The sequence below is a fragment of the Phalangium opilio genome, unplaced genomic scaffold (assembly GCF_054372755.1).
Source record: "Phalangium opilio isolate 3A_F unplaced genomic scaffold, DU_Popi_V2 ptg000056l_1, whole genome shotgun sequence".
Taxonomy (NCBI): domain Eukaryota; kingdom Metazoa; phylum Arthropoda; class Arachnida; order Opiliones; family Phalangiidae; genus Phalangium; species Phalangium opilio.
In genome coordinates, this window is record NW_028324175.1 from 4,114,141 (window position 1) to 4,129,522 (window position 15,382).

The 15,382-nt window shown below is 40.8% G+C and overlaps 1 protein-coding gene across 1 annotated transcript; it reads right to left on the bottom strand.

The window, feature by feature from the left end:
- Nucleotides 1–4,790: 4,790 nt before the first annotated feature.
- Nucleotides 4,791–8,451, bottom strand: LOC149668053 (uncharacterized). The gene is made up of 3 exons (XM_089840949.1): nt 8,141–8,451; nt 6,038–6,252; nt 4,791–5,098 (listed from the first exon to the last, which is right to left on the bottom strand). Exons 1-3 carry the CDS (start codon nt 8,409–8,411, stop codon nt 4,808–4,810), a joined length of 777 nt encoding a protein of 258 aa, XP_089697075.1. The 5' UTR covers nt 8,412–8,451; the 3' UTR covers nt 4,791–4,807.
- Between the last annotated feature and the right edge of the window lie 6,931 nt (nt 8,452–15,382).

A 15,382-nucleotide genomic window follows, 5' to 3' on the forward strand; every position in this document is an offset into this window, starting at 1 on the left:
GACCTTCAGTACCGCTCAGTATCCGACCCGTGATCATGTCATCCACGTCTTTCAAGAGCCCCGAGCCATTCGATCCAGACTCACACAATCCCGCTACGTCATGGGCAGAATATCAAGAAGATTTTAAAATTTACGCCTTAGCCGCTAAATTGGACAACGAAGACCCTCCGGTTCAGATCGCCATTTTCCTACACATCCTCGGTCCAGCCGGACGACGCGTGTATAATACACTCACCATAGCAGTGCCGCCAGATCTAACCCTCAATAGGATTTACGCCGCGTTTGATGCTTACTACGTGCCACACAAGAACCTAAACGCGTCTCGCTATACGTTCTTAACTACGAAACAAGGCCCTCACCAATCATTTGATGCATACCTCACGGACATACGAACCAAGGCCCGACAATGTGAATTCGGCGACTTGCTATCATCACTCCTATGCACCCAAATTGTCATCGGTATCCGCAACGAGGAGTTGCGCAATGTCCTTTTGGCCGATCGTCTCCTGACCCTCGATCACGCAATCGCAAAATGCCAAGCCACCGAAGCTGCGACAAAACACGCAGACACAATAGCCGTTCCAGACCGTAATGACACTGCCACGAGCTCTGCTGTAGATGCACTTCAACGAGCAGGCGGACGACCAGGACGCTTCCAATACCATGCACGTAATGCGGAACGCCGCCATCAAGCCTCCGCCCAACCACTGCACCGCACCACCCAGTTCACATCCAATGACCGATTAAACGTACGCCGGACACCTCAAGCTTTCGGTCCGCAACGCAGGCCACCCTCGACCACTAACCCGAACGGGCACCAACACCCACGATGCGCCAATTGTGGTAGGATACTCCACCCGCAACATCGCTGCCCAGCGCGCGATGCTCAATGCTACCAATGTAACCGCAGAGGCCACTGGGCTTCTCTCTGCCGAGCACGACGCGTCAACGAAGTAACAACGTCTAGCGAGCCGTACTACGACGACGATTACGACCCAGACCCGTATCTTGACGAAGACACACCATACCAACAATCTACGGACGGGACATTGTCTTGCAGCGCACTAACCCTCCACTGCCATGACATGCGCACTCCAGTATCAAAGAGTGAGGAATGGCTGGAAACAGTATACTTCGCAAACTTTCCAGTAACAATGAAAATAGATACCGGCTCGCAGGTAAATATTATCCACATCGGGGTCTACAATAAGTTCCCCATAAAACCGACTTTGCACAAGCCACCGTACATCGTTCGAGCATATTCGGGGCACAGTATCGACGTCATCGGAGTGATATACGTCCCGTGTGCTTCGTTTGCCGTCTCCGGATCTGATCAGTGCTTTTACGTTACACCACGCAAAACCATGCCCATTCTCGGAGTCAAAGCATCAGTAGATCTCGGACTAATTACGCGCAGAGAAAAACCGTGCCAACATCGACAACGACCCATCGCGGAAATAAAACTCAACTACACGCCGCGAGCAGCCATGTCAGCAAACATGATTCAAGAACAAAAGCCGCATAAACTCCCGCCGACACCCAAGGAGCAGCAACGCTTACAAGGACCAATTCCTCCCGATCATATCATTGACCAGATGACGCCACAAGAAATAGTAGAGCGATACAAAGACGTTTTTGACCGAATTGGGAAACTTCCGGGTAAACACAAGATCCATCTGAAACCAGGCGCGATTCCATCAATCAGCGCGCCGCGCCAAATACCCCATGCGTTACAAGAACCAGTCTCACAGGAACTCCAACGGCTTCAACGTCTTGGAATAATAGTCCCCGTAACAGAACCAACGGATTGGGTGCACCCGATGGTCGTCATAAGACAAGAGCACAAGCCAGTTCCTGTACGCCTCTGCCTAGACCCACGAAACCTTAACAAAGCAATACGGTTAGAACCATATCCGACTCCGACTGCTCAAGAAATTTTTTCGAACCTGCACGGCGCCGAGATATTCACGGTCCTAGACGCCCAGAGTGCATTTTGGCAAGTGGAACTTGATGAGGAGAGTTCGTACTTATGTACTTTTGCAACGCCCTTCGGCAGATTCCGTTTTGTCCGCATGGCTCTTGGCATATGTACGTCATCATCCATATTTCAACGAATAATGCACACTATCTATCCTCCAGCACAATTTCCGAATACCCATATCTCAACCGACGACTTCCTCTTGGCTACAACAAGGACCGATCACAACAGGAATCTGATACAAATATTACATCTGGCGCGTCAGAATGGTCTTACCTTCAGTTCGACGAAGATGCAGCTGGCAGTCAACAAAATCACCTACTTGGGCCTAACAGTAACGCCCAACGGCTTGGAAATAGCACCGTCAAAAATACGAGCAATCGACGTGATTCCATCCCCGGCAGACCGAACCGAATTGCAGCGATTTTTAGGAATGGTTAATTTCCTTGCCAAGTTTGTCCCTCAACATTCGGCAGAGGCGGCACCCCTCCGTGCACTTTTGAAGAAGGACATATCTTTTGCATGGGACTCAAACGCGGAAGCAGTATTCAACCGCCTTAAACGACTAATCACCACTGCACCAGTTCTGTCATTTTTCAACCCTAAAGACGCAATCACTATTTCCGTGGACAGCAGCAAAATAGGCGTGGGAGCCGTGCTGTTGCAGCACAACAAGCCCGTCGAATACGCGTCAACATCATTTACGCCAACGCAACAAAACTATGCGCCAATTGAAAGGGAACTCTTAGGCATAGTATATGCGTGTGAGAGATACCATTACTACGTGATAGGAAGGAACTTCACCATAGAAACAGACCATCGTCCGCTGGTAGCCATCGTTAAAAAACCCCTTCATCTAATGTCACCTAGAATCCAGCGCCTCGTCTTAAAATTAACAAGATATAACCTACAACTAAAATATGTTCCAGGATCACAACTCCACGTTGCCGATGCGCTGTCACGGGCTCCCCGACAAGAAATGGACATAAATACAACGTACCTAGAAGGACCCTGCGTAATGGTACATTCCACAACGACAGTTCTTACAGACGAAAAAGCGGCGTCAATCAGGAACGCCATTACCTTGGACACAACCTCGCAAATACTACTCGGGTATATCCAGAACGGCTGGCCTACGGCGATCAACAAAATACAGCCCCAGCTGCGAATCTTTTGGCCTATCCAAGAGGAATTGCACGAGAACGATGGTCTCATCTACAGGGGAGATCGACTCTTCATTCCGCCAAGTCAGCGCCTAAAGATACTCCACGAAATTCATTCAGTGCACCAAGGCATTACGGCGTGCCTAGCCAAAGCCCGAATACACGTCTACTGGCCGCAGATGACCAACGATATCACGAATCACGTAAAAAGATGCGAGACATGCCAGAGACGAGCGAGGGCCAACATTCCAATGCCGATAACACCACACCCAATTCCGCAACGGCCTTGGGAAGTCACAGCCACGGACATTTTTCAACTAGCCGACAAAAAGATAATAATCCTCGTCGATTATTTCTCCAAGTTCGTTGAGGCCCAGGAAATGAAATCCACAAACACAGAGGCCGTTATTAACTTTTTGAATCCACATTTCGCTCGTCACGGATCTCCCCAGATTCTGGTGTCTGACAACGGCCCCCCCTTCAACGGGAACACCTTCAACCACTTCCTGGAACAGTGGGCAGTACGCCATATAACATCTAGTCCACACCACCCACAATCAAACGGGATGGCGGAACGGACGGTCCAAACATTGAAAAATCTGCTCATCAAGGCACAAAAAGACGGCAAAGGTCTCCAGCAAGTATTGATGGAATACAGAGCGACCCCCATCGGAGACCTCCCATCCCCAGCGGAAATGCTTATGGGCCGACGCATTCGCACACCATTAACGGCATCAACAAAAACGCTGCAACCCAAATTCCCCATCAAAGGTATACAGGCATCTCTAAAGGATCGACAAACAAGAATGATCCAAGGCCAACGAACAGCTCGCGATCCACAACCAATGCATTTCAATCCAGGAGCGAAGGTTTACCACTACATAGGACCACGCCAATGGGGTAAAGCCACCATCGAATCCAGTACCGCCGAACCACATTCGTACATCATTCGGACTGAGAATAATACAATCTTACGTCGCACTCGACATCACCTGCGTCCACAGTATGTCCCACCACAACTAGAACCATTCGACTCTCAAAACGCCGAGCGTCAAGAACCAGAAACTAAGGACGCAAAAAGGGCAAGACAGTTTACACACCACGCAGTGACAACGCGGCAAAGCAGGCCAAACGCTGTACCAGAAACAACGGCAATCCCGCCACAAACTCGGCAGATCCGCATCATGTCCCCAACGCAATCCATACCACCATCGCCTATCCCAAACACTCCACCGCCGTTTCCAGTGAGACCCAAGCGAAGCACTCACCCGCCGCAAAGATATCAAGCCGGGTTTAATTAATTAAAAAAAAAAAAAAAAAAAAATGTAATGTTAGAGACTTGTAATTAGAATTACATGATGTATAATTTTAAACATTTTAAAATTTTAAAAGTGTAAAGGAAAGATGTTATAGTATAACATGTAGATAAAAAGAGATAGGCCTAAAATAGACTAAGATAAAAAGAGATAGGCCTAAAATAGATAATCAGCATAACAGATAACGGAAGACCTATATAAGTAAATCTGTTATCTCGCGCCAGTCAGTCTCGGTTTGACGATGAATAAATAAACTTATAATGACTTAACAAGTTGTAATTACTCGGTGACCGGCCTACACAATAGGGTTAAGCCGGGTATCGGTCATCTCTAATTTTCGTCCAAAATACTTACAGATAGTTGACATTCTCAAGGATTTCTCGATGAATTCTTTTGTTGAAAAACATATGAGCGAATATGGGCTCGTAAGTTTTCTTTCCGACATAAATCCGTCTTTTCTTCTCATCCAATTGATTCCACAGGTTAAACAAATGTCCGCGACCAGGATCCCAAAACATTTGCGTTTGATCAATGATAACCGATTTGCCATTCGCCAATTGGTCCGTTACATTTGGATCATTGAGGAAATGAAATAGTCTCCCTCCTTTTTTCCTCAAACCGGGATACGCAATTTCGTTTTGCTGAAAAATTAACGCGTGCAACTGTATCACGAATTAGCCCCGAGACAAGTGTTTTTGTCCACTTAGATTTATTTACTGTTACCAGGAATTCATGTAATTTTAGAAGCAGGAATAGAGAACAGGGTGTATTGGGCGCACGTCAAAGTCCACGACCCCCTTCCCCGTGGGGGGGGGGCATGAAAGAAGAGACGGGTCATAGCGACAGAGGTAAAAAGGATTAACGTATTTTTCGCCGTCTCCGTCAGCAACGTCATCAAAAGGGAGATTTTGTGGGAATAGCTAGACTCATCATTATGTATGACGAAATTTATGTTGCGAATAATCCATCTCGCTGCCTAGCTGCCATTAGTTAATCGTGACGGGAAGTGTTCAAGCCCAGCCCACCAATCCCTCATAGAAATTAATGACGGATATGGGGCTGTATGCATTCCTTAGAGATGTGAAATTACCGCAATTTAATTTTTAAAGATGGTAATTTATCGGGTTAAGTACCGATTAAAATTTATTTAATTTACCGATAAAATTACCACTCTAAAATTAAGGTAAGATATAATTCGGTAATTTTCGCGGCATTTGGTAAATTACCGGTAATTTAAGCATTCCTGGTTCCTGCACAGACCGATTTTTTAAATGACATTTAATAAAAAGATGGCCTTGGGAAATATTACAGTTTTGGGCGGCCAAATTGGTCACAAAATAATTGGGAAAATAGGGGGGGGGGACTATAAAAAGACTATCAAAAAAGCACGCACCACATATTGCTTTAATCAAGAACGAATGTTTTAATCTAATTCTTATTATAAAAGTTTCTGGAACATCTTATGGGTTTCGAGCAGCTTTGTGATCACTAGTCGATAAAAAACTTCAAACTGAGAGATTAACATACTCCAGAAGAAACTAAATAGGTTTTACCATAAGTTTATAATATGTGGAACATACCGTTATTAAATTGTATATTTTACAATTCTTGGACATGAGAGTCAAAACTTTTGGATTTGCAATCAAATCTTCGATAGTGTCAAATTTTTGGGACTTGCCAGTCATTAGTGTGCCAGTTAAATTTCCCGACCACGCATACGCCAGCACCAAAGTTCCGAAAATCCAAAATGCGCGCAACCATTTCTTCACTCCACGTTCCTCCAATGATGCTACAGCTGAAAGCATTAAATATACATCATTATATGGTTTCTGAAAAACAAATTACCGAAATTTCAAACGAAAATTCTAGACGCGCAATTGTGTAGCTACACATTTTGTAACTTCGTCCCTCAAATAGCCCCTTCCAAAAAGTTTTGAAAAAATGTTCTTAGTCTGAGTCAGTTCAGTTCTTCCTACAAACAGGAAGTGGTTTCCCCGCATAGCCTAGTTCACAACCTAGATATGACGTTTTTTAGCTCCAAGTGCGCATGCGCGATGAACTTAAACAACAAGATGCTCAAGGCAGTCAAACTTTTTGGAAGGGGCTATTATTTCCTAAACGTAATTTTAGCAACATCAAGAATTCCTAAGTTTCAATTATTTTTTCTTTAGTTAAACCAAGAAGTGATATAAATAAATAAAGCTTTATTTGGATATACCTATCAGACCGAGGTCTGGTTTACATATCTAGTTTATTATCTACTTATTAGGGAGAAGGTGTAAATTCGCCGCATTTCCAGCTTTATCTCCAGTTCAAACGTAGGTCCGGAGTTAATCTCCGCCTCTAAATTACAACCAGCATCTCATTGATTCTTGAAAGCTGACGTTAGCGCGACGCGACGCGAAAAACGAAAATTACGTATTCTCCGACTTAAGCCTGTTTTTCACTGCCGAAACTTTCACGGAACAGAAAAGAAAAATCCGCCAAATTTTGCGGAAAATTCCTTATAAAGCGGTGTCAAAACGTTTTCACTTGTAATATGAAAGAGTGCGAGTTCGTGGAGACCAAGGCTTATCTGTTATGTTGAAAATGCACCAATAGCAACCTATCTATTTTCTTAGACTTAATTGTCTTTGTAAAAACGTTCAATTTTATCATATAAATAACGATTAAGCCAAATTTCTTTAGCAAATCGTTAACTATAAATTTTTAGACATTTAACTCGGCAACAGAAGCGCCTTGAAAATAAAAAAATGGCGTCGAAAGAAAGCCTCGCGAGCTGACCAAAACCAAGCCTATGACTTCACGCATTCGTCGATTCCTATTGGCCACCGCTTTCCTTTCCGTAAAAATTTGCGGAAAAATATTAAACCAAATCCGTGCTTGCCGCACAGAAAACGCGAAACTTTGCGGCAAGTTACCTCTAAAAAAACGGCGCGGAACGCGGTTTTTCCTGCGTTTTGGGCCAGTGAAAACCAGGCTTAAGTAGAGGCGAAATACTTCGGCCTCCTTTTACGTCCCCCCCCCTTGTATTTTTGAAGGGGGACTGGGACTATGGCGCGCGAATACTAAGGCCTCTTATACCTTCTTCCTAATAAACTAGATATCGCTTCCTGGTTAAACCAAGAAGTGATCTATATAAGAAGGCGTAAAAAAGCGTCCGGTGCTCGCGTGATAGTCGACAATTCCCCCTTCAATATGTAAACGGAGGTGGCGCTTAATATTTTATCTCACTTTATGTTTTTCACCATCTATCTCTTTTACCTTTGCGTTAAGCCTTGGTTTGGTTTTTGGAACTCGCACTTGATTCGATTTAGAAATATTTGTAGATCGATTTTCACGTAGAGTTACATATTCAACTCCATCAATTTACGTTCAAAACCTTTAACTAGCTAGTTAATGGCAATTGAAAACAACTGGCGTACTTCTTCAGCACCGCGGGCAGCCACCATTTTCTGTTTCATTTGCTCTAGTTTTGTTTTTTCTAGTCGGAATACGTCATTCGCGTCTGTATGACCTATCCCCACGGGATCCAATAGGAAAACGCAGAGCAATGACGGACATGAAAAGGGTGGGACTTACTTGTCAACTGATATCGGCGCAAAATCTAGCGAATTATTCTTATTGTATATTCCTTCTTGCTATGGTTTAACTATTTAATTAAATCGGTCTAATTCACTTACGATTTTGCAATAAATCAGCAAAGTATATCCAGATGCACTTTGAAAAAGTCCAGCAATTTTTTTTCCATAATTTCATTTGTTTACAGGTAGCTAGAAGTGTCACTAGCGACACTAATATCAGGAACAAAGCGTTCAACGTCCAAACTGTGTTATCGTGTCCTTTGATGGTGAGATTCTTTTGTGAACGCTCGTTCTTAATGGGCATGCTTGAAAATATGGAGAATGAATCGAAGTAACTAATCGGAGATACATGATGTAACATCGTGTCCATTTCACCCGCGAAATATTGCAGTACAACAGTGTCTAGAATCTTTAAAAATATATATATTGTGAACTAAAATTTAAGAAGCCTAAATATGAAATTTTGGATTTAAGGTTTGCGCTATTGTTTTGTTGAATGCATCAGTTTCAAAGATTATAAATATATTATACAAAAACAAGTATTATAAAAAATTGCATTTATACACAATCCTTGGCAAAACAAGGACGCTTTTTCAAACCCACAAAAGGCCAGAAATTTCAAGTTAATGTAGGTATTGAAATTTGAAATGAAAATTAAACGATATGAGAAATTTGGATTTTACACAAATCGTGTATAAATGCGGGTATTGGAACAAGGGGAGCTCAAATGTTTATGCATGAAAATAAACTTATGGTGGTACTCTGTAAGCAGAAATTTGCTATTTCAGGGTTGTTAAGCCTGGTTTTCACTGGCCCAAAACGCAGAGATAACTTGCCGCGTTTTCTGGGCGGCAAGCACGGAATTGGTTTTCTATTTTCCCGCAAATTTTTACGGAAAGGAAAGTGGTAGCCAATAGGAAACTGTAGCGACAGAATTTGGTATATTCATAATCCCTTTACACTTTTTAATATTAGACTTTAATTCCGTTAAACCCTGCACTTCAATAACCCTTTAATTTTAACACCTGCACTTCAATAACCCTTTAATTTTAACACCTGCACTTCAATAATAATGTACCATTGGTATGCTGGATCGTCCATGGTACGGCTTATTGAAGTTGCTTGTCATCATAGCTGAATAGCTACTCTCTTTTACAAGGGAATTGGGTGTGTTATGTGGCCACGAACCCCCAGTCCTTTGCTGCTAAGGCTTAAAATCTAAAGAAAGCCTTTTCCCCCAGCGGTAGCGAGAAACTGATTAAGCTGTCCATATTCCCCTACGTTTGATTTATTTTCGTTTTACAAGATAATGATTTATTTTCGTTTTACAAGTTTGAGGTTCACTACTTTTCCGTACTTTGCGTATTTTTATTGTATGACGATTTTTAAGTATTTTTGAAGCCCTTAAGGTTAAAGGTCACTCTTTACACATGGCCATTAGGAAAGCTCCTAAAGCTTAAAATCACTCTTTGGGGACGAAAAGATAAAAATAGAGAGAGGGTCCAATAAGTACCAGGTGTGGTTCGTGACGTCGATCGTGACGCCGATCGTGACGTCTAAAAAAGGACCGAGGTTGACGATACTGGAAAAAGAAAGGAGATGGTCTTCTGGACAGAGAGAGAGAGTTGGTGGAAAAACGATGCTGGTCGGTTAAGCGGGACGAGTGCGGTAAAAATGATAACGTTGATCGGTGGTAAAGACTAATAGGTTCGGGCTTGAGAAAACAATGTCTCAAAGATAGAAATTTAGGAGTTGTGCCACGGACACGTAACCGTGAAAGTGAATCATATTTCGGTATGAACTCAAACGGCACCAAACTAAAACAATGAATTTCTACAAGAGAAAGCTTCACCAACCATGGAACCGAACCGAAGGAAGACGATAACCGGCACTCTTCACCGATAAGTACCCTCTACCGTTTATATTTACGTTATGGTTAAGATACATAAAGTCATTAAAAGACTAACTATAAAATGACCACCAAGCGTCCAAAGAGTGACTTAGTTTAATAATAATAATGTGATAAGTTAAAAGATTAAATATTAAATTGATTAAATTGAATTAAAAATTAAAACTATCAAAATGAATTAAAGTTAAAACTATCAAAAGGATTAAAAGTTAAAACTATCAAATTGATTACAAGTTAAACCTATCGAATTGATTAAAGTTAAAATATTAAGTCGCTACAAGTTAAAGCGCATAGGTTGATAAAGATATGGTTTAAATGAAAAACAATCGATTGGGTTAAATGGCTTAAAATTAAATAAAGTAATGATAGTTTTGCACAGTTAATACCATAAATCAATTACGTTAACGTTTAAAGTGTTTCCATTATTTTTACAATTATCTTCATTGTTTATTTTTGATATAATTATTTTTGATATTAAATTTGAAGTGAACCTCAAACCGTCACGTTATTTCAAAGCGCATTATGCTGATAGTTTTTTAATACACTCCCCTAGACGACGTTTCTCGCTAGCCCCAATAGTGAAAGCTACGCGAAGGACTCGGGTTTGTGTATGGTATGTTTGTAGCGTAGGATTGTTTAGGTTGATGGCAAGGGCGTGCCAACTACGGGGGCAGCGGGGGCGAAGGCCCCCGCTCAAATTTCAAACTCTATGGGACTTTAACATTAGGCAGCCATTTTGCCCCCGCTCCAGTAGAAAATTTTGACTCATGTTGGCACGCCCCTGGTTGATGGGCAGTTATTTAAGATTAGACCCGTCTAAGTTAAATACGAAACAAAAATACGTTACAAAACGACGAATGCGTGACGTCATAGGCTTGGTTTTGGTCAGTTCGCGAGGTTTTTTTCGACGCCATTTTTTGCTATTTTTTTGAAGGCGTTTGTGTAGTCGACTTAAATTTCTAAAAACGTATAGTTAACGAATTGTTAAAGAAGTTTGACTTAATCGTTATTTATATAGAAAAAAATCAACATTTTTACAAAGACAATAAAGTCTAAGAAAATCGATAGGTTGCTATTGGTAAGCCTTGGTCTCCGCGAGCTGGCTCTCTTTCATATTACAAGTATTTACAACTTTACAAGTTTCAGTGACTTTGCCTCCGTTTTTATGAGGAATTATCCGCAAAATTATGCGGAATTTTAACGGTTCCGTGAATTTTTCCAGTGAAAACCAGGCTTTAGTGTAACACTGTTGAAAAAAACGGTTTTTCTTAAAACCCTTTCGAGGCACTGCGAAATTTCCACGTTTAAAAACCCCGCTAAATCCTACGACTTCTTATTCAAACCCCGAGAGTTCGTATTCAGACCCCGCTAGTCATTATTTAGTCCCTACGGATTCTTATGTAGATTAGAAACCATAACAAGTTGGGAGACCAAAACAATACCTCTCCGAGTCGAGAGGAGGACCTACAAACTTGTTTACGTAAATATGCAATTATGGCTCTTGATTGACAAGCAACTGCTGAAGTCTAAATTAATGAATTATTATTTACAAATAGGTTGCGTGTAAACACTACAATCTCATTATATTTCAAAGCAATTCTTAGCTCCACTATCCTTGGTTTAATCAAGAAAGGATATCCAGTTTACTAGGGAGAACTTATAAGATGCCTAAGTATAGTCCCTCTCAAAATACAATGGGGGGAGGGGGACGTAAAAGGAAGACGGGCTATTTCGCCTCTCCTCAGTCAGAAAATACGTAATTTTCGTCATTCGCGTCGCGCTGACGTGAGTTTTCAAGAACCAATGAGATGCTGGTTGTAATTTAGAGGCAGGGATTAACTCCGGACCTACGTTTGGACTGGAGATAAAGCTAGAAATGTGGCTAATTTACACCTTCTCCCTAGTAAACTAGATATCGCTTCTTGTTTTAATAGTAGTGATGAAATGGTACCGATACCATATCGGTATCGGTTCATCACTAAATCAGAATGTGCTCAAAAAGATGGAAACTTCGACGCTGAAAACGATTACTATCAGACCTTCAACAACCGCGTCATCACATTGTATAATTTAAATCAACCTAAATATATTTATTTTAATGTGTATTTAAAAACTTAGGCTCACTTTGAACCGTTCAATTCGCTCCAAAATGTACACGTAAAACAAGACAAATTTTCTAATCAAATGAAAAATTCCAGTTGCACGCTGTACATCTCACGCGCGCAAATTTAATTCAAATCTCGCGATAAATATTGGCATGGAGCGTGCCACGAGAATTTTGTTGACAATCAGGCAGGGCGTTACGCGATTGGTCAGAAGTCCTTATTTCAAATTATCCTTAAAATCCGAACCTAATTTGAATTTTAAAATCCTTCGAAGACTGTATTTCCTGAATGTTTCACTATGCAGGCTGGTCTTATAATTAGTGGAAGAATCGATAAAAAATCACTTGATTTTCCCCTTCATCCTCCCTTTAATGGGATTCTACTTAAGGGTACAACTCCTTTAAGACTAGCTATGTTTCTAAAATTCGTAATCTAATCTAGATTTCGAAAAATGATCAAAATCTTCATTAACATTTCGAAAAAAGAAAGGTTAATTTCCTGATAATATGTTAGCTGTGCATTATGGTAATGAGAGAATATCGATCGAGGGGTCGGACGTTTTGTAAAAAGTGTACGGGATTTCGAAATCCAATCTCGTGATTTCGACGAACTTTGCGAAAATTCAATTAATTTCGTTGGATTTTGAGGTATTTCCCGTGATTTCCTATGATTTTGAGATTTTTCCCGTGATTTCATTTGATTTGTGATTTTTTTCTATTTTGTATTTCGTAAATTTTGTAATGGATTTCGCCATTTCTGCACTGACTTCGTTTCTGATTTTGCGATTTCGCTTCTGATTTTGTGATTTCTTTATTGATTTTGTGATTTCTTTATTGATGTTGTGATTTCTTTATTGATTTTGTGATTTCTTCACTGATTTTATGATTTCTTTACTGAATTTGTGCTTTCTTTACTGAATTTGTGCTTTCTTTACTGAATTTGTGATTTCTTCACTGATTTTGAGATTTCTTTACTGATTTTGTGATTTCTTCACTGATTTTGTGACTTATTTATTGATTTTGTGATTTCTTTACTGATTTAGTGATTTCTTTACGGATTTTGTGATTTCTTTACGGATTTCGTGATTTCGTTACTGATTTCTGATTTTTTATGGGATTTCGAAATGAGCAAAAAAAGGTTTGATTTCTTTACGGATTTCGTGATTTCGTTACTGATTTCTGATTTTTATGGGATTTTTAAATGAGCAAAAATACGTTAGATTTCTTTCGGGATTTCTGATTTTGTTATTGATTTCGGATTTCTTAATTTGGATTTCGCGGGTAACGTGCGGAATTTCGTGAATGAACGACCCCTCGAAGAATACGCTGCATACTTACACCGTTTGAGATGGCTAAGCTATGTTTTAAGTGACTTGATGTCCACTGCGTGACATTGATCTCCTTCAAACGAAATTCGATGTATTTATTGCTCATAAATACAAGTCTGCAATATAAATGCAAAATGTTACACAGGTTGCCGTTATGTTTTCTGGAGAAAAATAAAAAAGGTCAGTCCTACTTCACATTTTTTAGACTGAAAAGCACATAACGAGCGAACGAAAACCCCATTTCGTGAAACGGATTATACGGTGTCGTCATGAACAAATTCACTTTAGGATCCAGCCACTGAAAAATACATTCACTAACATTAAAATCTCGTGCCTTATCAGTTCAAATTAAAACAGGGGCCAAAATCATTTTAAATTACTCCACGTGGTTTACAATGTGCTAAGGTTGTACAGCACCCAACAATGATCTAAGGCTATACAGTGGCTCGCATACACTATAAACATAAGCATATGCTGTAAAGTTACGAAGAGTGCAGCAAGCCCGCATAAAATTGAGAAATGCTTGCCCAATTCAATATACGCGAAATACAGTATCCATGACAATGCATAAGGTGCCATTTCATACATTTTTTTTCTCTTTCCGTAAATCGTAGAAAATCTTCACAATCAGAAAAAAACCCTTGCATTAACTAATTGCACAATTTCGTTTGCCAAAACACTTAATCCATCAACATACTGGTCAATTGAAGGTGTTCCCGATATCTTAGAAAGTTCGAAGCCAACCCCACCCTGTCTAATCTTCTCGCAGTGAGGCGAGACTGTTTATCTATCTTTATCTATATAAATCAAAGTCCTGACTGACTGACAGACTGACTGATAATCAACGCCCAGTCCAAACCGCTTGCCCTAGAGGGCTGAAAATTTACAGGAACGTTACTCGTAATTGGTAGGCGCGTGCTAAGAATGATTTTTCCAATCCGCCACCATCTTAATTAATGGCGCCCAGAAATGTAAAAAATCTTCTCTATACAACAAAGTACGCGCGTTTCAACCGATTTCACAAATATTTTGTACACTGGCTTCCTTTAACCTATAGACGGGCTGAATGGTCTTTCGGGTTCGATTTGTTGCCATCTTTTTAAATGACGGCCAGAAATATAAAAACCCTTCTTTATGGAATAATGTCCGTGTGAAATATAATAAAATATGTCCCGACGGGTTGACGGGCAACGCCGAGTGCCTTCGCTCCAAGGGTGCTACAAAAATATTAGTCATCAGTAAAATCTACCCATTCTTTACATCATTTTGATGGAAGTTCTTATTACACGCGAGCGACGCCGCGGGTAACAGCTAGTACATGTATATGTATACAAAAACTGGTTCTGAAGTCAAAAACCTGAGTGGCCAGGGACAATATAAACTTATACGGGACTAGCAAACAATGCCAAATTCTTCATTTCTAGGACGAGTTTAAAAATGATTCTACACTTCCTCAAAACCGTACTCGTGCCACGATTTTTGAACTATCTGTAGGCCCGCCTCACCTTACTCTTACTAAGAAAAGGTCAGCAGGGTTGTCATAGGTAATGAAAAACCTGGGAAATTCTGAGAATATTAAAGTTCAAAGCCCGTTTGAAAACCGGGAAAGCTAAATTCCATACTAGAAGCTACACAACTACATTTCAATCAATGTGAGCAAAAGTGGATAAGGGGAAAAGTATGAAAATTTCCAAAAGTGGCGAGTCATCAGAGTTTCGCCGTAGTTGACCGTTTAATTGGCGTAGCTATACTGGGCCTGTTCACTCCCTTAAAATAGGTCTTGTGTTAATTCGCGGTTACGCGGTTACCGTCGTCTGCTATTGTGTATGCTAGAACTTCCTCGATTTGTGTTTGTAGTCAGGGCAGAGTAGCTGGTAGTGTTTTAAAAGGTATTTGAAGGTATAATATGGATTTAAGTAAGGTTATCGAAGCAACAGAAGAGCACATAAAACTAGATACGTTTAAAACAAATCTCGGTAATTTAGCTATAGCGCGAGCAG